The 24,780-nt window shown below is 35.6% G+C and overlaps 1 protein-coding gene across 2 annotated transcripts in view; it reads left to right on the forward strand.

The window, feature by feature from the left end:
• Window positions 1–24,780, forward strand: part of NPAS3 (neuronal PAS domain protein 3) — a 607,971-nt gene that overhangs the window by 547,862 nt on the left and 35,329 nt on the right. For both annotated transcript variants that reach the window (XM_018082872.2, XM_029964290.1), the window contains one exon: window positions 2,890–3,008. In XM_018082872.2, coding sequence (XP_017938361.1) covers window positions 2,890–3,008 — 119 coding nt within the window. The remainder of the gene's footprint in view (window positions 1–2,889; window positions 3,009–24,780) is intronic.

Here is a 24,780-nt window from a genome sequence, read left to right on the forward strand (position 1 = left end):
CTCATATTGCAAGCCTCCTTTGACGTAATTGAAAAAAAAAAAATTGAAAAGGCTGAGTGATAGACATTTAAAACAAACTCCTGAGAACAAATAATGGACCATATTCCATATATTCCTGTGCAAATCTCACTGACATCGATGGATGTGTTCTGTACACATCCTATTTTTAAAATCCTGCATGCATAATCACTGTTAGCATTGTTATAGTATCTACTGTGGGTGGATACAACTCTGAATGCAGATTTGTACTGTCAGCCATAATGTTTCTCTCCTGAGAGAAATTCAAAATGCTCTTCATAAACTGTTCTGGACTTTTAGGTAACTAATCCCATCTCACACATACACTCTCAGGTACTTTTTGTTAAAGAAAATCAAACACTTCAGAATACATATTTATATGACAGGCACTTTTCCAGTCTGTTGGATAAATTAAATGCATTTTATAGCATACCCTTACAGAAATGTATATGTTTGTACATATTATAATAAAAGCAAAATGATGTTGAGCTTCTGACATAAGGTTCCATGAGCCCAAAAAATGTCAATGCCAATACTGTACTGTATGTCAGATGTTTTCCTTTTTTCATAAAATTTTGTATGAAAGAGAAATTTTAGTTGCAATTGCTTGGGAATGGTACGTATGTATTACAGCCTGATCTTTTTTTGAGCAAGAAATATTCTGTGTTTAACATTACTTCTGTGTGTTTTGGAAATTACCATTAGAACACAGGAGGATATATTGTATTTACTGCCTGTGCTAGAGCATAATGTGCTGGACTACAACAACTAAACTTGTTAAGCTGATATTAGCATTTCTTCACATAGCAGGAAGCACCCATGCTGTGGTTTCTTAATGTACTCTTTAACTACTGCACTGTACTGTACAATAAAAATAATAATTAATCATGATCCTCATCTTACTAGTGCTGCTGCTATCCTGATGATTTTGGCTGCTGTTTCAGCAGCATACCCTGAAACACATATTTTTCCTTTCAGAGTTTTATTTCTTATATGATATTGCTGAACAGAGCTGAATTTTTGAGGACAAGTTTGTTGCATGGATTGTGATGGCTTCACATTTGTTCAGGTCTCCAATGACCCGCACCAATAAATGTGAAAGAAACAACAGCAGAATGGCATACTTTTCCATTTCCAGCAGAATGAAAAAAAAAAATACTCTAAATTAAATCTAACCTTAAATGTATAATCTGTCCTTGGGAGCAAAAAAAAAAAGAAAAAGAAGGATATAGCATCTTCAGGCTCTTGGCATCCCTTACGAGAAAAAATTGGTTCTAAGGGTCTCTGATCTTGTGTTTTAGTAAAATAGGACTGCACGGCTGACTGACAGTTCTGATCTAAAGCATTTACGTTTAAGTTTTGATCTCTCTGCTTTTGATTAAAACTAATGAGCTCATTTAATTCAAAATGGGAATCTCTGATAAGAGAAATAAGGTTGATGTGATTGGATTAGAGGGGCAAATTAAACTCTTAGAGCAGAAGTTTGTGCTTATATAGTGTATTAAAAAGCTGTTGGCGTATTATGGTGTGTTAGATGATGAGAAAAATTTCATAGTAATTCATATTTAATCAGAAGAAATGAAAGTACTAAATATAACATGGCTCTGCTTTTCCCTCGAGTGATAAAGAGCTGTACATTTAAAATGACATCGAATTCACACTCTCTAAAACAAAAAAATCTTAAAAGAGACACTAAAGCAAGGGGCACTGCTGTCGGTTATCACAATAGAGCTGAAATGTCACAAACACAAGACAACTTGACCATATTAAATCAAGGACAATTCAATATAATCCTTAGCTTACAAACCAATTTATGTGTTTCTGTTCACTGCATAACAAATGCTTTTTAAATACTTGCACAGTTTCTACTAGTGGTTTGTATGATTCTCCTAAAAAATAGCAGAATAATTTCAAAATAATTTTTTTATTCTATGTTAATTCCTCACTGAAACTGAAAGTTTATTTATCTCCAAGAATGCTTGATTATTGTAAGCTGCTCCAGAATTTTCCAATTAACAATATTTTGGGGAGATATTGTTTATCTGACCTAAAAAATAGCAATAATAAAGATTGTATAAAGAATATCTTGGTGTTTTCTGGGATTGTACATGCTATTTTATCATGTTTTATATAAACTAAGAGTATCTACTATGTTAAGTGGTTGCATTTGAGGGACTGAGAAGCATAGGTAAGAGCTATAGTTAGTTGCAAGCAAGAAATATCTCTTCAGATGGACTAAAATTATATTTCATTAATGACTAAATAATCACTAATAATTGATTATGATTATGACAATTATAATAATATGTGTCATTTACTGGAGAATTTTTGCCTTCAGGCTGTTTAGTGCTTTAATGATAATAAAGTCCCTAACTTCACTTCAGTACTGGGGAAACCAAGGCACTCAAATCCAGTAGTGACTCACCCTATGTATCATTGCAGTCGAGGAGTAGAGATTAGGGAATAAAAGTTTGCAGAATTTGCAGCCTATTTCAGCAGACAGAATTGCTACCTCAGTGAGACTTTACCTTTCACAAAATCCTGAAGAACTTTTTTTAAAACAATGTCATACTTTAACAAAATAACTCCAGTCATAATAAAATCATGCAAGAAAGAGTTAATGAGACAAATCTCTGTTAAAAATTCCATGGGAAAAATAACTTGAAAATGAGGCTTACTGAGTCTATGTATATTTTTCAAAGTTTTTTTTTGTTAAATAAACATTTTCTAAATGAGGTAGATTGATTACAAAACTCTTAGCATCCATCAGTCATTTATTTTTAGTGAGTTCAAGGATCGCACCTGAAAAAATAGCTTAGAGGGGATGTATAAAATCTAAATTATGTGTATATGTATTTTTCTATTTCCTAGTGGAATCTACAAGCCCCAGTTTACTAACCACTGACAACACTCTAGAGCGCTCTTTTTTCATCCGAATGAAATCTACACTGACCAAGCGAGGAGTGCACATCAAATCATCAGGTTACAAGGTAAGGGCTGCACTGTAGCATGAAATATTGACATCTTAGAATTGTGTTCATTCATGTTGCAGGAACACTTTAATAGACAGAGAAAGGAGCTATTTCATATTTGCATATGTCTCGTTCCTTTTGTTAAACAATCATTAGTACAATATTTCCAGCCTGAGGTTTGACGTTGGTGCTACAGCTCCATTAAATTGATGGTTATGATAAACATTGATGATAACGGCATGAGAGCCTTCAAAAGAGCAACACTTCTAAAGTAAAGGTATCTTTTACCAAAGAAGGTGAGTCAGATTAACATTACTTTTCCCATAGCGGAAAATTACTGCTCATTTCATCTTTGGATTATGTTTTTCCCAGAGAAGGTAAGATTTTTCCATGCAGACAGTATGCTAGAGCTATTTCGTTTTGCTGCCATTCCAGCTCAAGGAAACAGCAAGCCACAATGAGTACTTTTCCACCATTTTTCTTTCATTGTCTGTCTGAGGGGCATCTGCTGCCAGGGATCATATTTACTGGATTTGAGACTCTTTTAAGATATGAAATTCTCTTGTTCCTTATCAGCAGTAATCTCATCTTTCTTCAGTCATATATCGCTCATAACGCCTGTAGCTATCAGTGGCTTTGCAGCACACTAAAACTAGAAGGAAGAGCACATTTTTAACATTGTCAACTTGTGGAATGAAATATGTCATCCATTAAGTTTTATACAAGATAAAAGGGTGGTGCAAGGAAGTAAGTCTGAGAATGTGTGTTTATTTAAAGAAATTGCTTGTCAATGTTCATTTAAAAACTTTCACAAGCTTTTTGTGGGTTTTTTTTCAGTTTTCAGAGGAGGATTTAGAGGAGCTTTAAAGTAAAATTCCCCAACTAACTTTTCCCAAAAAATTCTCATCATCATACCTGCGCAGTAAAAATCTGCTAGAAATGTCTTTTTTGCAAGCAAATGACTGGTAGTCTTTTGGTTGGATGTTTTCTGGGTCAAGATAGTTAAAATAGTTGCTAGTAAAAGTTTTAAGTCCAAACCAGTGGTTTCTTAAGGCACCGCAAATTTTGATCCGTACCCTGCTTAGTTGTCAACACCTGAAAGAATGCACTGAGTACTTGTTCATGCTGACCAGTTTACAATTTTCAGGAGATGTCAAGACCGGGAAGTGTACTGACAGTCTAAGGAGGCAGAAGGCAAATGAATGAATGGGCAGTTCATGGAATCATAGAATGGTTGGGGTTGGAAGGGGCCTTAAAGATCCTTTAGTTCCAACCTTACTGGTATGAGCAGAGACACCTTTCACTAGATGAAGTTGCTCAAAGCCCCGTCCAACCTGCCTCTGAAAAATTCCAGGGATAGGTCATCCACCACTTCTCTGGACAACCTGTTCCAGTGTCTCACCTCTCTCACAATAAAGATTTTCTTCCTCATATCTAATCTAAACCTACTGTCTTCCAGTTTAAAACCATTCCCCTTGTCCTATCACTACATACACTTGTAAAAAGTCCCTCTTCAGCTCTCCTGTAGGCCCCTTTTGGTACTGGAAGGCTGCTGTAAGTTAACCCTGAAGCCTTCTCTTCTCCAGGTTGAATCCCAGTTCTCTCAACCTGTCCTCATAGGAAATATATTCCAGCCCTCTAAACATCTTCATGGCCCTCCTCTGGTCCTGTGTTGTGGACCCCAGAGCTGGACACAGTACTCCAGGTGGGGTCTCACCATAATGGAGTAGAGGGGAAGAGTCACCTCCCTTGACCAGGCCATGCTGCTTATGATGTAGCCCAGGATATAGTCAGCTTTCTGGGCTGCAAGAGCACATTGCCAGCTCATATCCAGCCTCTCTCGTGTCCAGCACCCCAAAGTCCTTCTTCTCAGGGTTGCTCTCAATCCATTCTCTGCCCAGCCTGTAGTTGTGCTTGGGATTGCCCCAACCCAGGGACCTTGCACTTCTCCTTGTTGAACTTTCTGAGGTCTGCACAGGCCCATCTCTCAAGCCTGTCAGGTGTCTCCCTTCCCCCCAGCATGTGAACAGCATCACACTCTTCTTCAGGTCATTGGAGTTATACTCATTCTCATGATGGCGTGGTCCGCCCAAGCTAGGCCAAAGTTAGATTGATGGAGAACTTGCTTTGCTGGATATTTTTGATGCAATAGTAATGGGTAAACATAGTGAATTTGTGGACTTTGTAGTGTGACATTTTTTGCCAGATATAGGTGAGAACAAAAGGAATATGTGAGTAACTCTGTCATTATCTCTCTGACTCCTGACAATCTAATATTTGTCCAGAATCAGAACAGGACATATCTAGAATACGTTGACTTTACAAGGCTGGGTTTTTACTCATTACAATACAGTTTTTGAAATTCACAGTAGACTCTTTACTCAAAAGACACAATAATGTCTATCATATAAACATAATTTAATTTCTCTTAGAACTGCTGATGCCTCATGGAAAACTTAAAACCATAACTGAGATGTCAGGAGTAGAGCAAAATGAGTTTTGAAAGATCAGATATCATTTTTTATCAAGTTTATCCTGGACACAATGAATGGATAAAAAGAAAAACTATGATAGTCAACAAAACTGTCTGTAGATAAAACATTTGAGTTTTCCAAACTTTTTCATGAGACATGTCAGCTTGAGGAAAATTGCATAGAGTATAGAAAGCCCTAAGCAGGTGTAAAAATAGATATGTAGTTCCTCTGCTTTTTGTTGGTTTTAAGGAATTTGTAACTGACAGTGTTTGGCTGAATTTAGCTGTGCCCAGCCATATGAATTGTACTTTGACAGTTTTTCAAAAGCATGGTTATTGGCACTCTGTGTTCCATGGAAGGATCATTATCTACAGCCACAGCAAGCCTCAAAAAACAGTGCATTCGTTTTAGAAGAGTTGGATCAAGTGAATAGCGTTTTAACCAAGTGTTGAGCTGCTTTGTTTAAACATCATTCTTGGTATATCAGACAAGCATAATAAAACTCAACTGCTACAGTGAATGTCACTCACACTTTTAGGAATATTACCAATTTAGTCATTGATTTCTAAAAGACCAGTGCTAGAACAAACTTAAGGTTTCTTGAATTTATTAAGGAATGTATTTTGTCAAAATTAAAAAAGATCCATGAGCCTTATGGATGTACATCTATAAGAAATCATCAAAGAGAAGAATGGTTGCATAATCTTGATGAAGATCATGGGAAAAGCTGGCTGGGATCATGTGCAGCAAAGTTCCTGCAGGAAATCCTTGTGGAGCAGGCTGACTCAGGGGCCACTCTTTCATCCCTTCAGAATACAACAGAGCACTGAATTTTCCATCTGCAAAAAACAAGGGCTCTTGGCTAAAACCTTCCTTTGAACTCTTGTGTCATTGTGAGCGGGTAACGCTCCTGAATCAGCATACAACCATTCACTGGGAGCAGTGCTAGGAACTCTGTATGCTATGAGTCAAATTTTAGCTCTGTAAGAGATATTCAGCTCCCTGTGGATTCAGTCCTCCAGGAGTAACAAAATTTTTTCATCTTTGTAAAGTAATTGTGTCTTGATCCAAACTTTTACTGACCTCAGAACTGCATTACCATTTTTTGTTGCTTTGAGGACTGCTGGTGAATGTCTTCTGTAGACAGCAAATGAATGAGGTGGTTCACAATGTGCTTAGCCAATTTTCAAAATGAGTGATCCCTGCCTTAGGAAAACCACATAAAAGTGAAAACACTCAGAGAATGAAATTGATTAATCATTCAGGTTGATCTAGTCAAGACTAATTTTCTATCAAAAGAAATATTGGAACAAAAATCAGACTGATAAACTTACACAGGTATACATCAGAGACCCTATTCTAGACCGTGAGATGAACCCTGTTTATAGTCCCTTCCTGGACTGATATAACTAGTTCTGAATTATATGTAAAGATGAAGGTAATGGCCTTTTTTTTTCATGAATTATGTTACCTTAAAAGTCTAAGTGGTAAAGTGTTTACATGATTAATTCTCCCTTTCTCTTTCCCTTTCATTGTTCCCTAGCACTCTCCTTGAATTAGAATTTCACATTCTTAATATTTGTAGGCTCAGGGGCTTGTAGGAAAAGAATTTTTATATAAAGTACTAGAGATTTATTTCAGTTAATACATTTAAAATCTTTAAAAACAGTCAAATAAAATTTAGTCAGCTGATAAAACATAATGAAAACAAATAAAAAGAAAAAATATAATTACATTCATTGCAAAACTCAGAATGTCTTACCATTACAGCTGTTCTCCAAGATATGTGCTGGAGAGACTTACTGCTTTTTCATTGCTGAAAATGTATCACATCTTCCTTTTTTCCAATTTTTTTTATCAGTGAAAGACAGTTTTATATTTCATTTGGATTTTATCTCCATTTTATTTCCTTTTCCATTTGTTTTCCTCCATTTGAGGATCACAATTCTGTCCACTTAAGTTATCCCACCTTCAATTTTTCTATTGTCTGACTTACTCAGGCATATGTCAAAGCTAGTTTTAATTCAAAATTACTTTGTTCAGGTCCAGTGATACATTCCCTACTCCTCTGTAGTATCCTATCATTGTTTTGTCATATTTACTTGCATGTCAGATTGTGCTAGGATTTTCTTTGTTCAAACTTTTAGGGCCAGATACTGGTCTCTTAAGCAAAGCATAACTAATGGGATCAAGAAGTGGTCAAAGCGATGAGCATCATCAGAGCCAGTAGTTACCAGTAGTTTCCAGTTCATCAACTCATCAGATGTGTTAGTATGTATCCATATATACCCCTCTACTGTTTTTTGGAGTAGACCTCTCATGATAAGCTATTACAGAAGTGAATAAGCAAACATGAGGAGATTCCCTTGTACTTTTGCTTTCACTGTGTCAATCTCTGAACTTGGGATAACAACCATCTGTTTTCTCTCCATCTCCCACAAAGCTGGCAATCAAACTTCTTGGAGACTTATCAGCAGAATTAAGGACATCTTAAAAAACCTCCAGGCTGTCCCTTCCAGTGGACATACTGCATAACAATGAGTAATTGAGATAGATAGATAGATAGATAGATAGATAGATAGATAGATAGATAGATAGATAGATAGATAGATAGATATAAAAATTGGTTCAGCAAGTTTAGTTTAGAAATTTCGATATTTTATTGCATGTCTAATGTCTGTATTTCAGCAATGGAGGATGCAAGTTCAGTTAGGTATACCTCATGCATCAGTTGCTGTATATCGAAATATTTTAAATAATTTTTAAAACTCCAGAAAAGTGTTTTCACAAATCAGTCTTTGCAGTCCACATGAATTGATCTTTTTGTCTTGTGCAATGGTATCATCTTTCTACCAACTTGTTTAAAATTAAACATTCTCTGAGACTGTACTCTCAGATTTCATATTTAAAATCATAACATTAGAATTCTTTTAATGAAAATTTCTTGTTGAAATGTTATGCCTGTCACGGTTCTATTATGAGTCTTTTTCATGCTATTCCTGCCTTTATTCACAATTTAAATTGATTTTTTAGAAGAACTTGAAGAGTTAGGCAAGATTCGTAAATCTCAGTTGTGCACTAGAATGAAATTGAGTTTTTGGCAAAAATTAGATTCATTAATCCAAGAGGGCAAGAGATTCAAAAACCCTGTTAGACAGCCAGAAATATGCCATTGCACTCACCTTGTGATACTGTTCTCTTGGTTCAATCCAAAATTGCAATTATTGTTTCTCATCCAAGTGAAAGATTCACCTGGAATTCAGAAACAAGGTGTCCCTATTCCAAAATCGCTTTAAGAATGCAATATATCATGGCAGAAAACCTCCTTCCATTTCAGGGGAATGGGAAGGAGGAGGAAATAGAAGGCAGCTGGTTTTTTGCGTAATAGTCTAATGATCAGTACATTTCTTGGATGTAGGCTATGTTAGAGTCAGATTTAATTCCCTCTTCTGCCTGAGGGAATTCACATATCCCACTTTCCAGCTTAGCCTAAATTTTTTCCTCCTCCTCTCATATCTTTTCCCCATGAAATTTTTTCTGTCAAGGATTTTGCTCTGTCCCAGAAAGGTACCCTGACCTTTCTCCATAGGAAGAAAGAAACCCATAGAATTTAGTAGTTTGTCACATGGCTACTGCCACACCTCCTTAATTGAGTGAAGAAGGAGTAAGAAACCAACATCAGGAAGCATTATGTGAAGAGTTCTCTAAATGTCAGCATATGCATTCCCCAGACTTTTCAGCACTGGGAAGACATAAAGGTAATTTGTCAGAGAGAAAGAACTGATCGAGAATTCACCCATGTAAATCGATGACCTTTTAGTCAAAAGGAAGTCTCTTAGCTAGTAAAGATGCAGCATTACTTATAAAAGAACAAAACACTAATGGGCCAATCTAAGTCTTATGAAGTATCTACTTGTAGATATAAAGATATGGTTCAAGAAATAATGGTCTGCAACAGGATTAAGAAGACTAGAATTCATTTTATGCCTTGCTATAGAACTGTGAGATTCTATTAGGAGAGCTATCTGGAAAAACTTGGTTCACATTCAGCATCTAAATACATCAACCAATTTTTTAAAAGTGTTCCACCTTCTGAAAGACATTTTCAAGGCTGAGCATCTTTAAAATGGGATTTATAGCACTATTCTACCATCTGGGCATGAATATGTTAGGCATTCACTATTGCAGTAGCACTAATGAAATTAATATATATTAAATAGTATTATATAAAAGGCCTTTTTAATAACAGTCTTCCTTAAAAGAAAGATTCAAGTTTTGATGATTCCTCATGATGACTACAGCTGTAGAATTCCTGACACCTGTATCAGGATGTGTTTCTCTTCAAATATTGTCTTAAACGGCCTTAGAGTTGTGGTTTTGTTACAAACTGGGCAAACAGAAAATCAAAAACTGGATTCTGGAAGAAAAAACAAACAAACCAACCAACCACCAACCAACCAAAAAAATAAAAATAAAATTCAGTAAAGACAGATTACTTTCTGGGAGATTGTTTTTTTTTCATAAATTCTGTTATCAAACTGTAAAATATATAAAAAGATAATAGTAACACCAAATTAGCAGCAATTGCCTTTGATTCTGTTTTTTTCAGAAGTGTAATTCTGAAGGATCCTTTCTTAAAAGTCAGTGGATATAACAGCGAGAGAAAACTGTGAGATCAGGATTTACTCTGATATGTAATAAAATATTGAAAATGGACAGAGATTAGTTCCAAACCAAATCTGGTATTCTTTCAAGGACCAAGTGTTATTGAGTCGTAGAGATATAAAATGTTTGATACACTTTCGTAAGTAGCACTAATTGTCTAGATATGTGAACTAATAGTGCAGTCTGAGACCCGCTGCGGTGTCAATAGACAGATGTCTGTGAGTAGGAAGAGAACAATGAGGTCTCACCAGAGAGGCAACCAGAAAATACCTCATTACACATTGGGAGAAAGATATCATACTCCAAGGTAGGAATGCCCATTGAAAAAGAGAGGTCTTCAGTCCACACTGCTTTCTTAAGTTATCCACCAATGTTGTATGCCACTGCTTACTGGTAATGAATATGCCTTGCATAGGAGCAAGAAAAAGCACACAGTGCTCTGCAAAAAATAGTCAGGCAGAATTTGCTCTGTCACAGACAGATGCTGCTATCCACATCTCTGCTTCACTTGGCCATTTTATAACTGCTGCCAGTGGATATTTTGGCCCACTTCCTTTTCATAATTTAAAGATTGGTTTAGATGTGCAAATACAAACACTATTAGCTTTTTTAACTCTCTCTACCACTTCCAAAATTTTCCCAGTTTTTGTCCAAAGTGTGCTAAGAGAAGACAATAGGCTCATACGTTGATTTCCACGTATTTTTTAAACATTTACCTTTTGTGAAGTTCTTACCTTCTTGTGTTTTATTGGCTTTTTCCTGTTGCTTATAATGTCATTTATATTAATGAATGTATTTTTGCAACAGTCCTCTGAGACTGGAAAGTGCTGACATACCAAGAGATCAAGTAACTTGCCAAAGATAACAATGCCTGTTTGTGTCAAAGCCAACTGTGATTACATGCTGTACTTCATCCTCAGCCTTTCTTCCCTGTGCATGAATATTGTCAAATCATCTCTGTGTTCCAGCACATCACACTTCATTTTCTCGGGTCGGTACTTCCTTTGTTTTGATGGCTGCCCTGAACAGGCAAAATGAGATGCCAAAGAAAAAAGTACTAAAAACAACAACAACAACAAAAAAAAAAAAAAAAAAAAAACCAACTGCCATTCCTACCACCTTGTTGTGGGACAGGAGCAGGTAGCATCCCCATCTTCATCTGGCAGCTGGCTTGGCTCCTTGCAAACTTCCCTGTTTGGTTCAAAACAACCAAAACTTATAAATAGAGACTTTTTTTCAATTTGATTAATATTTTTTCACATTCACCATAGGTGTCTCTACCCTAAAGACCTCCAAGCTTTACTAACTACTGTGAAGCAATATATGTAATAAGAAACGTAAAATTGGTGGGGAATCATTATTCACTGTAGCTCGTTATATTTGATCAAAGTGTGATTAGAAAATCAAAATGCTCCATTCACTCATGCAGATAGTACCACTTTGCATCTGCTATTCACTTTCTACATGAATAGGTGGTTGCAAACGGTTCAGGCTCGTCATTTTCTCAAAAGCCAAATTTATTAATATAATTTGCTGTCATATGAAGCAATGTTCCTCTGTACTCACTGATTTGACAAAATGGGAGACAAAAGGCACAGAGCACTTCAGTGTCCATCACCAATGTGGTTGAAGCCAATAGTTGAATTGGAACCATTACCTGGGGCTTTCATTCCCTGATTTTACCCGGTGTAATGACTTCTGGATAGTGATCTGGTTGTTGATTTGCTGGTTTTACCTTCTAGAACAGAAAATTGATTATGAGTGTTTCAGGCCATGCTTCCAAGAAAGAGTTACTATAGTGTAAATGCCCTTTTTCTCTACTCTCCAAAAGGCATATTCACTACTATATAACCAAGTAAGCCATTGTGCTTCTATTTCTGAATGTTTAAGTCTGCCTCTTTATTTGTTTGAGGAATGGTGTATGGTTGATTCTATCTGCTTTACCCTATGGAGAAGGCAGAATATAGATGTTTAGTGGAAAGAGTTTCAGTTTCTCCTTTTTACAGCATCATTAGGAAGCCGTCATTCTAATAATAATAATTCCCATTTGACATCATGGAGGTAAAAAGAAATCACTGCTGACATCAAAAACGAGGTGATATTTCAGCAGTATTATTTCACCGAAGATAAAATGGAAGTCTTTATTACTCCCAATGCTTTTAAAGAAAGCTGAGCAAGGCTTATACTGACCCTGGAGCTTATATACCTTAATGCATCTCTAACCAGTATGAAATAAGAAATTTTAGTTGTTACTGATACATTTTTTGGCTGTCCCTCCTTAGAATCAAGAATTTTGTGCCTGCTTATAGGAAAATAATCAGTATCTGAAGATAAAGTTGGAAGAACACAAATATTTTAATTTTCTTCATTAGTTGAAATTTATACAAAATACCCCAAACAAATGAAAACACTAAGTGTTTTACAAGAAATAGTAATTTTCTTGTCATTTTCTTGGAGTCTGTACTGCAAATTCATACAGATTGCATAAAGAGGTCTGAGCTCTGAAGAGGTTACCCTGAGGAGGGTTACAAGTTTTATTTCACTTTTTATGGATAAGTATTTTATTCTCTCTGAACTTCTTGTGTTCATTGCTGTGTGAATTGCTTGTTGAAAGGACACATCCAAGGTCTATTTCATCAGTGGTAAACAATATGTTTTCCACTTTTGTTTCTGATAGCACATTTCCTTTTTACAGACATATTCAGTTATAATTCCAGTCTTTGTATGTTTTCCATCCTAAACCAAACAATATAGCACATCAGTGACTCTATCCAAATATACATTGAAAAGAGTGTATCTTTCTAGTACTTGACAATATTTCCTCAGTTTGAAATATATTCTTGGTCTACTGATGGCTTGTTGGTTGATTGGTTTTAGGGGACATAAAAAGAGTGATATAGACTGCATACAATTAGAGCAACAGGATGCAAGTCTGGTGCCTTTAAAACTGACAGTATTGCTCCCATTAAAAGAAAGTTCAAGAAATATATATTCTTCCCATGGCTTCATTTGGTAGAGCTGGTCACATACTTGCAAGTAGTGCCTCCTCTGTATAGCAAGAAAAACCTGATCTAAATGTTTCATAGTCTTTTCACAATCAAACTTAAGAAATTCTTGCAATTAAATATGTGGTGGGACCATCATGTTATTTTGTTCCAGGTAAATATATTGATAACAGAGCAGTCACAGCTTATCTGCTGTTGAGTTACTGCTTCTCAGTTATTCTCAGAAAAAGTTCTGAATTCTTAGAGGTGTGCAAATATTTAATGGTTATGAGCCTTTAAAAAATAAAAATTAATAGTTACCACTTACAGTGAAATATTTAAATCTGAAATGAACTCTGCTTTTTCAATGTAAACAAGTCTCATTCTATGCACAGATAGTTTGGACATTTTCCCCAAGAATTTATGCATGCATGACTTGAATGCTCAATTTTGTTTCGTGTGAACTCAGTGGCCAGGTGGGGTTTTGACATATTTTGGAAGGTCCAGGCATGTTTCTTCTCTGAAGTATTAGATAATCATATTTCTTCTTAGAAATTGTTATCTTATTAGTTTTTTCATTAATTTCTCCTTACTCAAGTGCTCAGAAATGTATATTTGTTTCCTGACAAATCACCTGCTTTCAGTTTTTGTGATCGCATTGTTGTATTATTGTATTTTTACAAAGACTATGTTGGTTAAGTCAGTCCACCACTAACACTGAGAGACAGCTAAAAGCAGAGCCCTGTTTCAATTAGCCCACAGGGCATCAATGGACACAGCCTGGATCTTCCACAGTGTTAGGAATGGGGCACTGGACATGGTTTTTCCCAAGGAAGCAAGAAGCTGATTCTCAATACCCAAACATGCATTATGGATTGTTTTCAATCACTTTATAGTCATATGGATTCATAAATTTTTATATGGTTGCAAGATACAGACTTTGATAGTACAAAACTCACAGAAGAGCTTTAGATCACTGGAGCAACCATAGATGAAGTTTATGTTGACAATTTATCAGCTCTTTACCGTCAAGGAAAATTGTTTTTTAGTGCCTGCCTATTAGCGATCACATGCATATTATGAAACTGAGTTTTGGGGAGGACAAGCTGCCATCTGTCTTTTCTGTATTTTTTTCACAATGCATCATTCTAAAGTTAAAAGTTTCTGTGCTCCAAAATGGTGTAAAATATGAGATGCCTACAATAGAGACACTTGGAAAGAAAAATGTACTAAGTAGAGATGTAAATCTTTATAGACTTTATAAACAGGCAACTACTGATGCTATACTCTATGTTTTAGTTTCAAGTACCCTCCATGTTCCGCATGTGCCATAGTGCCCAACACATACTCTTACTCTAGATTTCAGGGTTGCTAAACTGATAACTAATTAATATATATCTCAAGGAGTGTGAAAATATTTTTTCCATAAACTCTTTCTGGTTCAGGTTTTTTGTGGGTTTTTTTGTGTATATGTTGTGAAATAGAACTGCAAGTGCCTGATGTGGAGAATGAAAAAGATGTGTTCAGTTTCTTTTCTGTGTTCTGATATGCTAAGATTTTATCAAAAATATTGTTTTCCTGTAAAAATATCTGCCTCAGAGAAAATCTGCTGTGTAGCTGTCAGGATTACACCTCTCAGAATATACCTGTGGTGATTCTGTTAAATTGATAAAAACAGAACACTTTGCTATGTAGAAGGATTGCTGAAAATATTCTGAGGTCCTTTCATGTGTAACAGCACTTATATGGCAGTATGTTTATTGTGCTATAAATTCCATCACTGATTTTGGCCATTTCAAATTGATTCTGCAGTAACTGTAAGTAATGAACCTTACAGACAGAACCAGGGAAAAAAAACCAAGCCAATAAACTTGTGGTAGTAGAAATACAAATTGTAGAGTTCATTTAGCCTCAGTTTTTATCAGATCATGCAGCAAATACTCCACAAAGCCAGAGAAATATCTAACAAAATATACAGTGCCATAACCCTGGCTTGCTTTAAATTTAGCAGCTAACGCAGACAGTCAATTATCCAAAGTACATGTTTGTACGAAATGTCCTGGGGATTTCACCTGAGATTTAAGGAAGGTGCTCAGCATAAGTCAATGAAAGTGGAGAAATTATAATAGAAGTGACTTAAACAGCATAATGAGCCAAATCCTGTGCTGTCTTACATGGTCTAAGCAAAACAAGGCACCACTGAATTTCACAGGAGTGCAGATTGATGTGCAGTAACCTTATAATGACTCATCAGATCAAAGTGTACAAAAGTCTTCAAAATTTGCATATGTTTCTAGACAATTCCCTTTCTTTACTAAAAAGTTCTACCAGGTTAACAAGAATGACTTGATATCTTTTTTCCAGGTACCTTTGACGATCCCATAGATTTTAGCAGAGAATTTCTTTGCTTGCTAAAGATTTCCATAGGAAGGTTTTAAAATCCATCAAAAAGATGGCGTTCTAAGGCTTTTCGCATTAGTTTTCTATAGGAAACAAACTGATCTTGATTTGTTAAATATTGTGTACATTTCTCACAATCTTTCAGATCATTTAGAGTCTTATTTTACAAATAGACCATAGATCTAGTCCCACTAATTCAGTGGGCTGGGCATGAGATTAAAGTTTATATACATGTACATATGTGTTCTACCCTTTGTTGTTACATGAAGAGCTAACTTCAGATTTAACTCAAATACAAAAAAGACTAGTTTTCTTCTACATAGCTTTCTTAGCAACATTACAGGAGAGAGGAGAAAGGCCATGTTTTATCTTCCGTGCTAAAAAAAAATGTCTGGGTAGGGTTCCTACAAGCCCTGCATCACAGCTTGCATGCTCGTATATCTTACAGTCTTCATTGAGTGCTGAATTCATTCTATATGTCTTCTTATACCTAACTGCATATATTTCTGAACCCCTGTATTGTCTGTAAGAGATATTAAATCCTCATTTTGAGATCAAAATGCTTGAGTCCACTCTAGCCTTATACAGGAGACAAAGAAACTTGTTGTCTAAGGCATATTCCTTCCCACTCTCTGTAAAAAAGTCTATTTTGCCAATTTGTCCACTTTATATCAGCAGCCTGAGTGACACACAGAGCTAAAAAGATGCAGAAACTGAGGCTTTCAGTTAAACACGAAATATAGTGAAAGTCATAATAAAATAAGGAGGGTTGGGAATGCTTTTCTTCCTTTCACCCTCTGCTGTTTTGTGTTGCAATGAGGAAGAGAGTGAGTGAGTCTGAAGTCTTGTGGATAGCCCCTGGTAACTAAGAGCAAAGAAACCTTGCTCATTATCTCTACTCTCTTCCTGAATAAACATTTCAGCCATTGTAAATGAGTGTGACATGAAAGGCAAATGAATGGCTCTCATTCTGGATGAGAAACACTTGACAGCTGAGCAAACTGTAGGTTGTTGGTAAAGGTGCAGATCATATGACCAGTGGATGATGGGGCAGACATACCATTTATTTCCATATGACCTAAGGTGCATCATACTCTTAAATGAGAGATTCCCAGCCTTACAGAGAGTAAGTCCTAGGTGTTCAAACTGAGTTTTGGTTAGAACTGAAGTGTGTGAAAGACAGAGCTGTTTTAATTTTTTTCTTATTATTTTATTGAATTACATAGAAAATCTTAATCATTTATAAGGAAAGGTTCAGTGTGGATTGACAGATGGCGTGCAACACCCCAACTCTATTTCATTTATAAATATGATTGATGTGGAGGTAATTTCTCGGTAACCTGTTTTTCAAAAAAAAAGGTATTCTAAGTGGTGGGTTAGTAAAAGAAAATTAATCTCTGCATGTTAAACTTGCCAACTTTTGAATTAATTGCATGAGAATGACAATCAATTAATAAATGTTAAGCAAACAACAGAAAATCAGTGAATTAAAAATTACTAAATTGATTCCAATGCAGATAAAGCAAGAGGCTGCCATAATTCTTCAGTGTAGATTCAACAACACGAATCTTGTCTCATCAGTTTTTCCTCCCCATTTATCCGCATCTAGCATTTAAAACAATGCTGTTTCATTATGATTTTTACAAATAAATTGCTATGTATAATCTAGCTTGGTAAATTAAGTGGATTATAGAAAGAAATCATAAATAGTAGTCCATTTGTAGCTGTCAAGGAGAAGGTCATAGCTTTGCCAAGGCCATCCATCTCCAAGTGGAATAGAATCTTTTTCTTCAAAGGGAAATCACATCCTTGTTTGGGTGGACTTAGCTAGTAAGGACAGTACACATGGTTGCTTCTCTGGAAAGGCTTTCATGGCTAGCCCTAGCATTCTCCTACAGCCAGAGTCTCTGTAAAGCCACTTTAGGGCTTGGGGCTTGCAGTTTTAATGCCAGCTACTTTCTTTATCATGACCATGTGAGATGTATTTAAAACTGTTCAAATATAACACAGCCAAAGAACTACTGACATTATATCTTGGCAGACATACCAAAAGACCTTTACTTCCCTATCATCATTCCTTTTTGCTATCTGGATGTGGAGCCGTTACTAGCCACCTGTGGAAGCTGTTCTAAAATTTACAGTTGTATTTTTCATAAAATTGGCTCATATACTTTGCTGTCTCTTTTCCCCTTTTAAACAGAAAAGTTGTATTTTAGATTCATTTAAGTGTCATTGATAGGCAGAAAGTGAAAGCATATTAATAAATATGGAAATTAATCTTTTTTGCCTACCTCCACCTTTGCTTTCGTCACAGTTGTGATGTTTTGCAGGAAAGCTCACACATTCTGTTGTGTGATCTTTCAGTAGACCTTGCATGCTTGTATAGAGCCAGTAAAAATTGGGCCATGCTAGGGGAAAGCATACAATTATTAAAATAAAAAAAATGGCTGCTTTTTGCTGTAGGAGTATATATACCAGACATCATTAGCACAAGCAGAGGAACCTTAGTATTAATGACATTTAAGAAATAGTTCTCAGCCTTTTTCACTGTGTGTCCCTGCTTTACTACAAGAAAATCTCAGATCTTTCTACCAATTTAGCCACAAAATTAGGAGGAGCGAATGTAATTTTCCTTGACTAGCTTCAGAATGAATTCTGGGGTTGCAGAATTCCACCACAGGTGGAGAGCTTGAGTAGAACATAAACATTCCTGTCTTAATCAAGGCTGAGTTGGGGAATCCATTTCTGTCTTTACAGACAACGGCATTAATATATTTTTTCTCCTTGTGTGGGAAAAATACATTAATATCAGATACTTTGTTTTATCTAGTCCTTTCTCACTTATCAAGTCCTTGCACAGAATCACCTAAGGTAATTGTTGGACTGCTAAGAACTACATCAAAGAAAGCAGTAAGGAAAAAAAACAAACTAAAAACCTTTTATTTCTCCCTCCAAAGATAGAAATAAAGACCCTACATCTGAAGAATACTTATTATTGGTTGTCTTTAGTGCAATAAGGTTTGGTTACCCTGACACACAGGATTGAAACTTACTTTTTTTAAACAACCTTTTCACCCTTTCTGTTGCAGAATGATGTAGCCATTTTCCACCCCCCAATACTCTGATAAACTGCATTGGAACTGGTGCAACAAAAGTCATTTTTCAGGTTCGACTTTCACTGCTGGCAGGAGCACCAGAATTCTGGAATAGTGAGCTTCAAGAGAGTTTGCTCATGGGCAGGAATGACAATTCCTTTATTGGAACCCTGCACACTTCAATAGCAAAATGCTTTTAACTTTCTTTAAATAGTATTAAGGAAAAAATATCCTTAAGGCATTATTTTTAAAGGAGACTTCAAACATTCTGTGAGGGGAAAAAAATGCAACATATTTGAACACTGAGGGATTTGCAGTGACAAATCTGTTAAAGTGAACCTATCTTTTGAATTTCAGGGTTAAATAAGTATTGGCCACAAATCAGGGATGCAGACTAACAAAAATTCTGAGACATTTCAGATTTCTAGCTTGACCAGCAGTAGCCAGAATGTATAATAGATCAAGAGCTGGATTCAATGATCCTTATGGGTCCCTTCCAGCTCAGCATATTCTGTGATTCTGTGATTTATAAATAAGTTAGTTATGTTAGGTAGGTTTTAAATAACTATGTTTCATTTATTCCTCTGAATTCAACATAAAAAATCCATTATAACATTTGCAAGAAGTGTAAGACAATCCCAGGTTCTTAATCTTTTTTACTACATAGACTTAATTCTTCAATAACTCAATATTAAAAATTTTAGAGTTTATATTTAAAAGCGTGTGTGAAGCAAACAGATATGCAAGGGTAAATCTGTTCATCTTGAATCCTTCTGCAAATGGTCTGGTCTGGAGGTCGTATCAAAGAGATTCTTTTTCCAGCTTAAACCTGTCTTTTCTAAATAGATCTCAACCTGATCTCATTTAATGCATTGATGTCTGGTTTCTTAGTCATTATATTTGCTGTATTACATATCAAAAGGACTCTTGAGAAATTCCCCTGAATTGATAATTCTAATTTCTTATGTATAGCTACTCTATATTCACTCTGAGGACAGCTGTATTGTATGCTAAACCACGAATTGTAAAAATTGATCCCTTTGTATGTAGGTTTGTATTAAATTGAGATACTCTATTTTTTTCCTGTTTGTTGCCACACTTGGGTTCCTGGTGTCAGTTTGTATTTGGCTGTTTGAGCATATTAAAGTTTTGCTAGTGCTTATGATGTTCTTGCCAAGAGCACTCTTGCAGCAATCTGCACTAGAACAGCCTTTGTGCCAATTACTTCAAAAAGTATTCTGTTACAAACCCAATTTTTATGGCTACTTTTTCAGGTTGCAGTGTGTTGATTTCATTTAGTTTCTTCTTTTCCCATTTTTTTAATGCTGATCTTCTTCAAATGCTTCTAAGTTTTGGATTATGAAAAAACAATGCATTGTTGATAGATTGAGTTGTTAATAAGATATCTTATAAAGATTCAAAGGTATATAACTTGAATGACTAACACTGCATATATTTAAAAGATACTATTTAATAGTGGAAGATTTGGAGCTCTTATTGTAAGGTTTGATTATGTAAATGGAAACCTTTGCAGTTGTATAAAGCAAAATAAATGAAAAATTATAATGTGCAATGACAGCACAATATTTCTTTTTATTTTATAAAGCTGATTGCAGGAGTGTCAGGTCTACAACATCTTTCATTTAGAGAAAAGTAGCTTGCTAATGCAATGCAATCAATGAAAAATTCTAACACAGGAAAGGATGTGTTATCGTTAACATATTTTACAATGCACATATGGTTTTGAAAGGTCTTGATCATGCAACTTTTACTACTGTGATGTATACCAATGCAAGACTTGACCTAAGAATTCTGACATGAGAACCATCATGGCAATAAAGATAGATATGTGTCCATGTACAACACAGGACAGTGTGCTATGCTATCCTAAACAATAACTGCTATCTACTATCTCAAATTAAAAAAAGTAAATACTGTTATGTAACACAATGAAAAATCAGCCATAAATTTAGGATCTAATAATGTTAATCTACAGCATCTGTAAATGCTGATAGCAAATATATTTTTACTAATTATTCTTGACCAACCTATGGTCTGCTGTACATTTCCCAGGCTATTAAGATTTGATAACTCTTGACAGACATTTACACACTCTTGAAAATGCCTTTTTCTTTATGGCAGCTTTAGGAATTGTTTATCATACAACAGTCTTCCATTACTCCCACAGAGTATTCTTAAGGTAACTTTGACCTAGACAACATAACACGGGCAATGTCAGGTTCGTGTTTTGTCTTCTCTCTTTTGGAGAGTTAGAAAGCTGTCTCCATTCCCTGCCCTTTAGTTTGTTATCTAGTCTGGGGTAAGTGGGAGATAAGAGGTTCTGCATTCTGAGGTTGTAGAACTACCAGTTTTTTGCATGTGTGCTCAAAACTGTAAATTTAGTGCAGAAGAGCAGCTGTTCCCTGTGGTGTACTTGAATGAAAGTGACTGTGGCTATTGTGCTTGCTACTGAGCTCAACATTCCTCATGTGCAATCAATAATACTCTACTCAGGTCACATTAGGGATAGAGCAAGTACTACGAACTGAGCCTGCCACGCTGGGGTGTTTCTTGTGTGATGCTTGTCTTTAAGTGCCAATGAGTTTGAGGTCTCATAAGGATACTTTTTTAAACCCCTTAGGATTAGCCTAAATTCTGCCTCTGACTATTTTAAGCAGTAGAATAGCTTTTGAATCTTATTATTTGGAGAGAGTGATAACAGAGGAAAGATAGGAAAGCCTAGAGTGTCTTCAAAAACTAGTATTGACTTTTTAACAATAAAATACATCCTGAGACGAAATATGCTGTTTAAATGTAAATACCATTTCCATTTTCAGACTGTCTTTTGCAGGTGTATTTGAAGGGATTTGAAATGTACTTGTGGATGGAAAAGAGGCTATTGACCTTGAAACTATGTATGTGTTAGGAATAATGTTCGCCCTCCTTGAAATCAGGCTTGTATTCTTTGAATGAGTGCTCAAGACCACAGCTCTGAGCAGTGGTTCAGGTGGCATTCAGTGCATAACTCAATCAAGACTGACTGCAAAGCTGTTTCTCAGGAATCATAGATTATTGCCTCGTCTTTTTTTTCATCTGCTGTGGTTCCGAATGACTCACCCACAGCTGCACTTTGTTCCGGTGCGGACTTGATATAATAGGACAAGGTTTATGTGTAGAAGCAATGACTTTTATTGGATGGACTACTTTGGTCAGAAAAAGAAAACCCAAACATACAGGCTTTTCCACATACGAGCACTTTTTCAAGGCTAACACTGAAGTAACAAACTTCTGACTCAAGTAAGTGTTGAGAATAATTACTGTAAGTAGACATGTATTCTGTTATGCTGTCCTAGAGAAAAGATAGATGATGCTTATGAAGTTGGAGATGGCTGATGTTAACAAGGGAAAAGATGATAAAATGGTTATTTTATAGATTAAAAGAGGATTGATACAAAATTGATACAACAGGAGCATGCATCTGCAAACTTTAATTTACGTAATGGATACAAACCCATCATGTAAAATGCATATGCAAGCCTAATGTGTTCTTTGTATGTTAAGCTAACTGTACACAAGTTGGAGAATTGATCTGTGTGTGTACAGAAAGTTGGATGCATTTGGGACTCCTCAGACTTGCTGCACATGTGAGATAGTCCAACATATTGCAGCTGTAGCTGCTCATTCCTTTTCAACACCAAAATGTCATGCTCCATAGGACCTCCTGTTAGGAATACTGCAATGTTAATAGAAATGCAGTAGGTCTGAGAATGGGATACACAAGTATTTCTGGAACTACAAACACAAGGCCTTACTGGACCTCTCAGATCCCAACTACTGCTGAATATAGGCCAGTGACGTCTTTTTCCAAAGCTTTCCTGAAGACTGAGAGCGAGCAGGCTTTGATCTCAATGAGAATGGGCTATGGAACCCCAGAAATAAATGGTTTCTGGTCATGAGAAAATATAAGCAAGTAGAAATGTTATAGTGACTACAGTGGGGCACAGGGAAGAAAGAAGATAACTGTCATAGACAAAGAAGCCTATACTGAAGTTTAGGTTGATAGACATGGATATATTTTGATGTCAGAAAAGGAACAACTTTCAGATATCACTATGTGAATTCCAGATGTGACAGTGAACTCTTTTTTCTTTTCAAAGCCCGGAGGAAAGCCTGCTTCCAATGTTCAGTCTTACCTGAGAAATCACTTACCTGAAACCATATAAGAACTCTTTACCTTGTGGAGTATTAAAACATTTGTCTCACTGGTGCTACAGACAGGTTTTGAGATGTATGTACATGTATCAGTGAAGGAGCACACAACTCTCCAAAAGAAAAATACAAGAACAGGGCTATAGCGTGTAAGATATTTCTTAAATCAATTTAACACTTTAAATTAATTGTGTTTTAAAGATTTACATGTTGATTTTGGAAGTATAAAATAACATCTTTGAGAGACTAAAACAAATATATATATCCTTCAGAATCACAGTTATTTCTGTAAATGGGATAAATGTGTGTGTGAGTTGTTTGTAAATTCACTAAATAAATATCTAGGCACAGAAACTAAATTAGGATGTTTTCATATATGACTTTTAAAAAATTGATTATAAGCTATAATTTTAAGACTTCAAATTTAATATATTATTAAGAGAAATGAGCTGGAGGGACAACTTCTGCCAGTGCTGTGGTTTCACACACACAATAAATTGGCATAGTGATTTACACAGAGAACAAAAGAAATAGATTAGAAATTTATTTCAAATTGAAGTTTAAGTTTTGAAGAACACAGAGACATCTGAAAGGTGAAATTCACAGATTTTTCATGCTTGCAGGTTTTTATAGCCTCTGGTAATGCATGTCCTTATTCTGACATCATATGTATGTGAAAAAATGGATATAATATTTAAAGACGTCTTTTGACAAAGAAAATATTTCCATTTCCAGCGGTGAGATTTAGCTTTAAAGGCTGATGAACAGGTTCCAGATGTGTTTTTCAATCACTGGACTTTCCTATTAAGCACTGACAGAGGGAAGGTTTTATCAAAGTCTTTGTGATATGCTTGTTTACAATGAGTAGACATTAGTAGAGCACATCTAAGTGCATATCGCTAACAGATGACTAAAGAGAGCATATGGCAGGGAAAAGAAATATATATTTGTCCAACCAGTGTGGCTTGTTAACACTCCCACACTCATAAACTGTGTTTACATGTACTTACAATATTTTGCAAATCCTTTTTCTAATCAGCTAAAAATAAAAGCCAAATAATTTTTTTGCACTGTTGGAGTTTCAGGCAAAGTTGATTTAGACTTTGCTTTTTAACAAGTCAATTAAACAGTGCAGAAGATTTTTACAGTAGTTGTTTTGCTTCAGCATGACATCTTTACAGCAGTGTTATTTTTATTTCACAGTGTTAAAAGTTTTATTTTTGTAGAATGCTTTTTTGTTCTCCCACCTGTCTATCCAAGAGTAATTATTATACAACCAGGTTACACTACAAGCAATAACACAGATCAGAATGACCTGTGCTAAATCCTGGTCTAGATCAGGTTGCAAAGTTTATTTTGACATTAAGATTTCCCTCTGTTTCTATAGGATGAATCATAGAATCATAGTTACAACACCTACTAATAAACAGTTTGTAAGCAAAAAAGTGTCTGAACTGTTAACCCAGTTCCAGCAGAGTGAAAAAGGAGTCTTGATATTGATTAATTTAGGAGGTAGATGAAGAAATGCTGGGGAAATCTGTACAACTCTTGACATATGAAGGTTCTGATGATTCTATGATCTGATGATTAACCCACCTTTTTATAATGGACAGAATACATTATCACTGTCTTCTCTTGCTGTGACATCTAAATGTGCCAGTCTATTCATATAGCATTATTAGAAAGAAGACAGTTACAGTTTAAAGAGGGATTTGGACTGTTGCATACTTTTCAGAAAGAAGCATTTATAAAGAAAACTGCACAGAAGAACTGCATTTACTTTTGATTTTCAGTATATTCCTAGCAAATTTTTATTAAATATTTACATCTGGAGCCAAGTATTGTCCTTCATAAAACAGTTTATTCTTGCAATTTAGCTTCATTAAAGTCATAATACTGTTTTAGGATATGAGAGACAGTGCTGTGGGATTGAATTATAAAGAGATTAATTTTAGCTACAGGA

Source organism: Manacus vitellinus, unplaced genomic scaffold, assembly GCF_001715985.3.
Source record: "Manacus vitellinus isolate BGI_N305 unplaced genomic scaffold, ASM171598v3 scaffold_6_pilon, whole genome shotgun sequence".
NCBI lineage: Eukaryota > Metazoa > Chordata > Aves > Passeriformes > Pipridae > Manacus > Manacus vitellinus.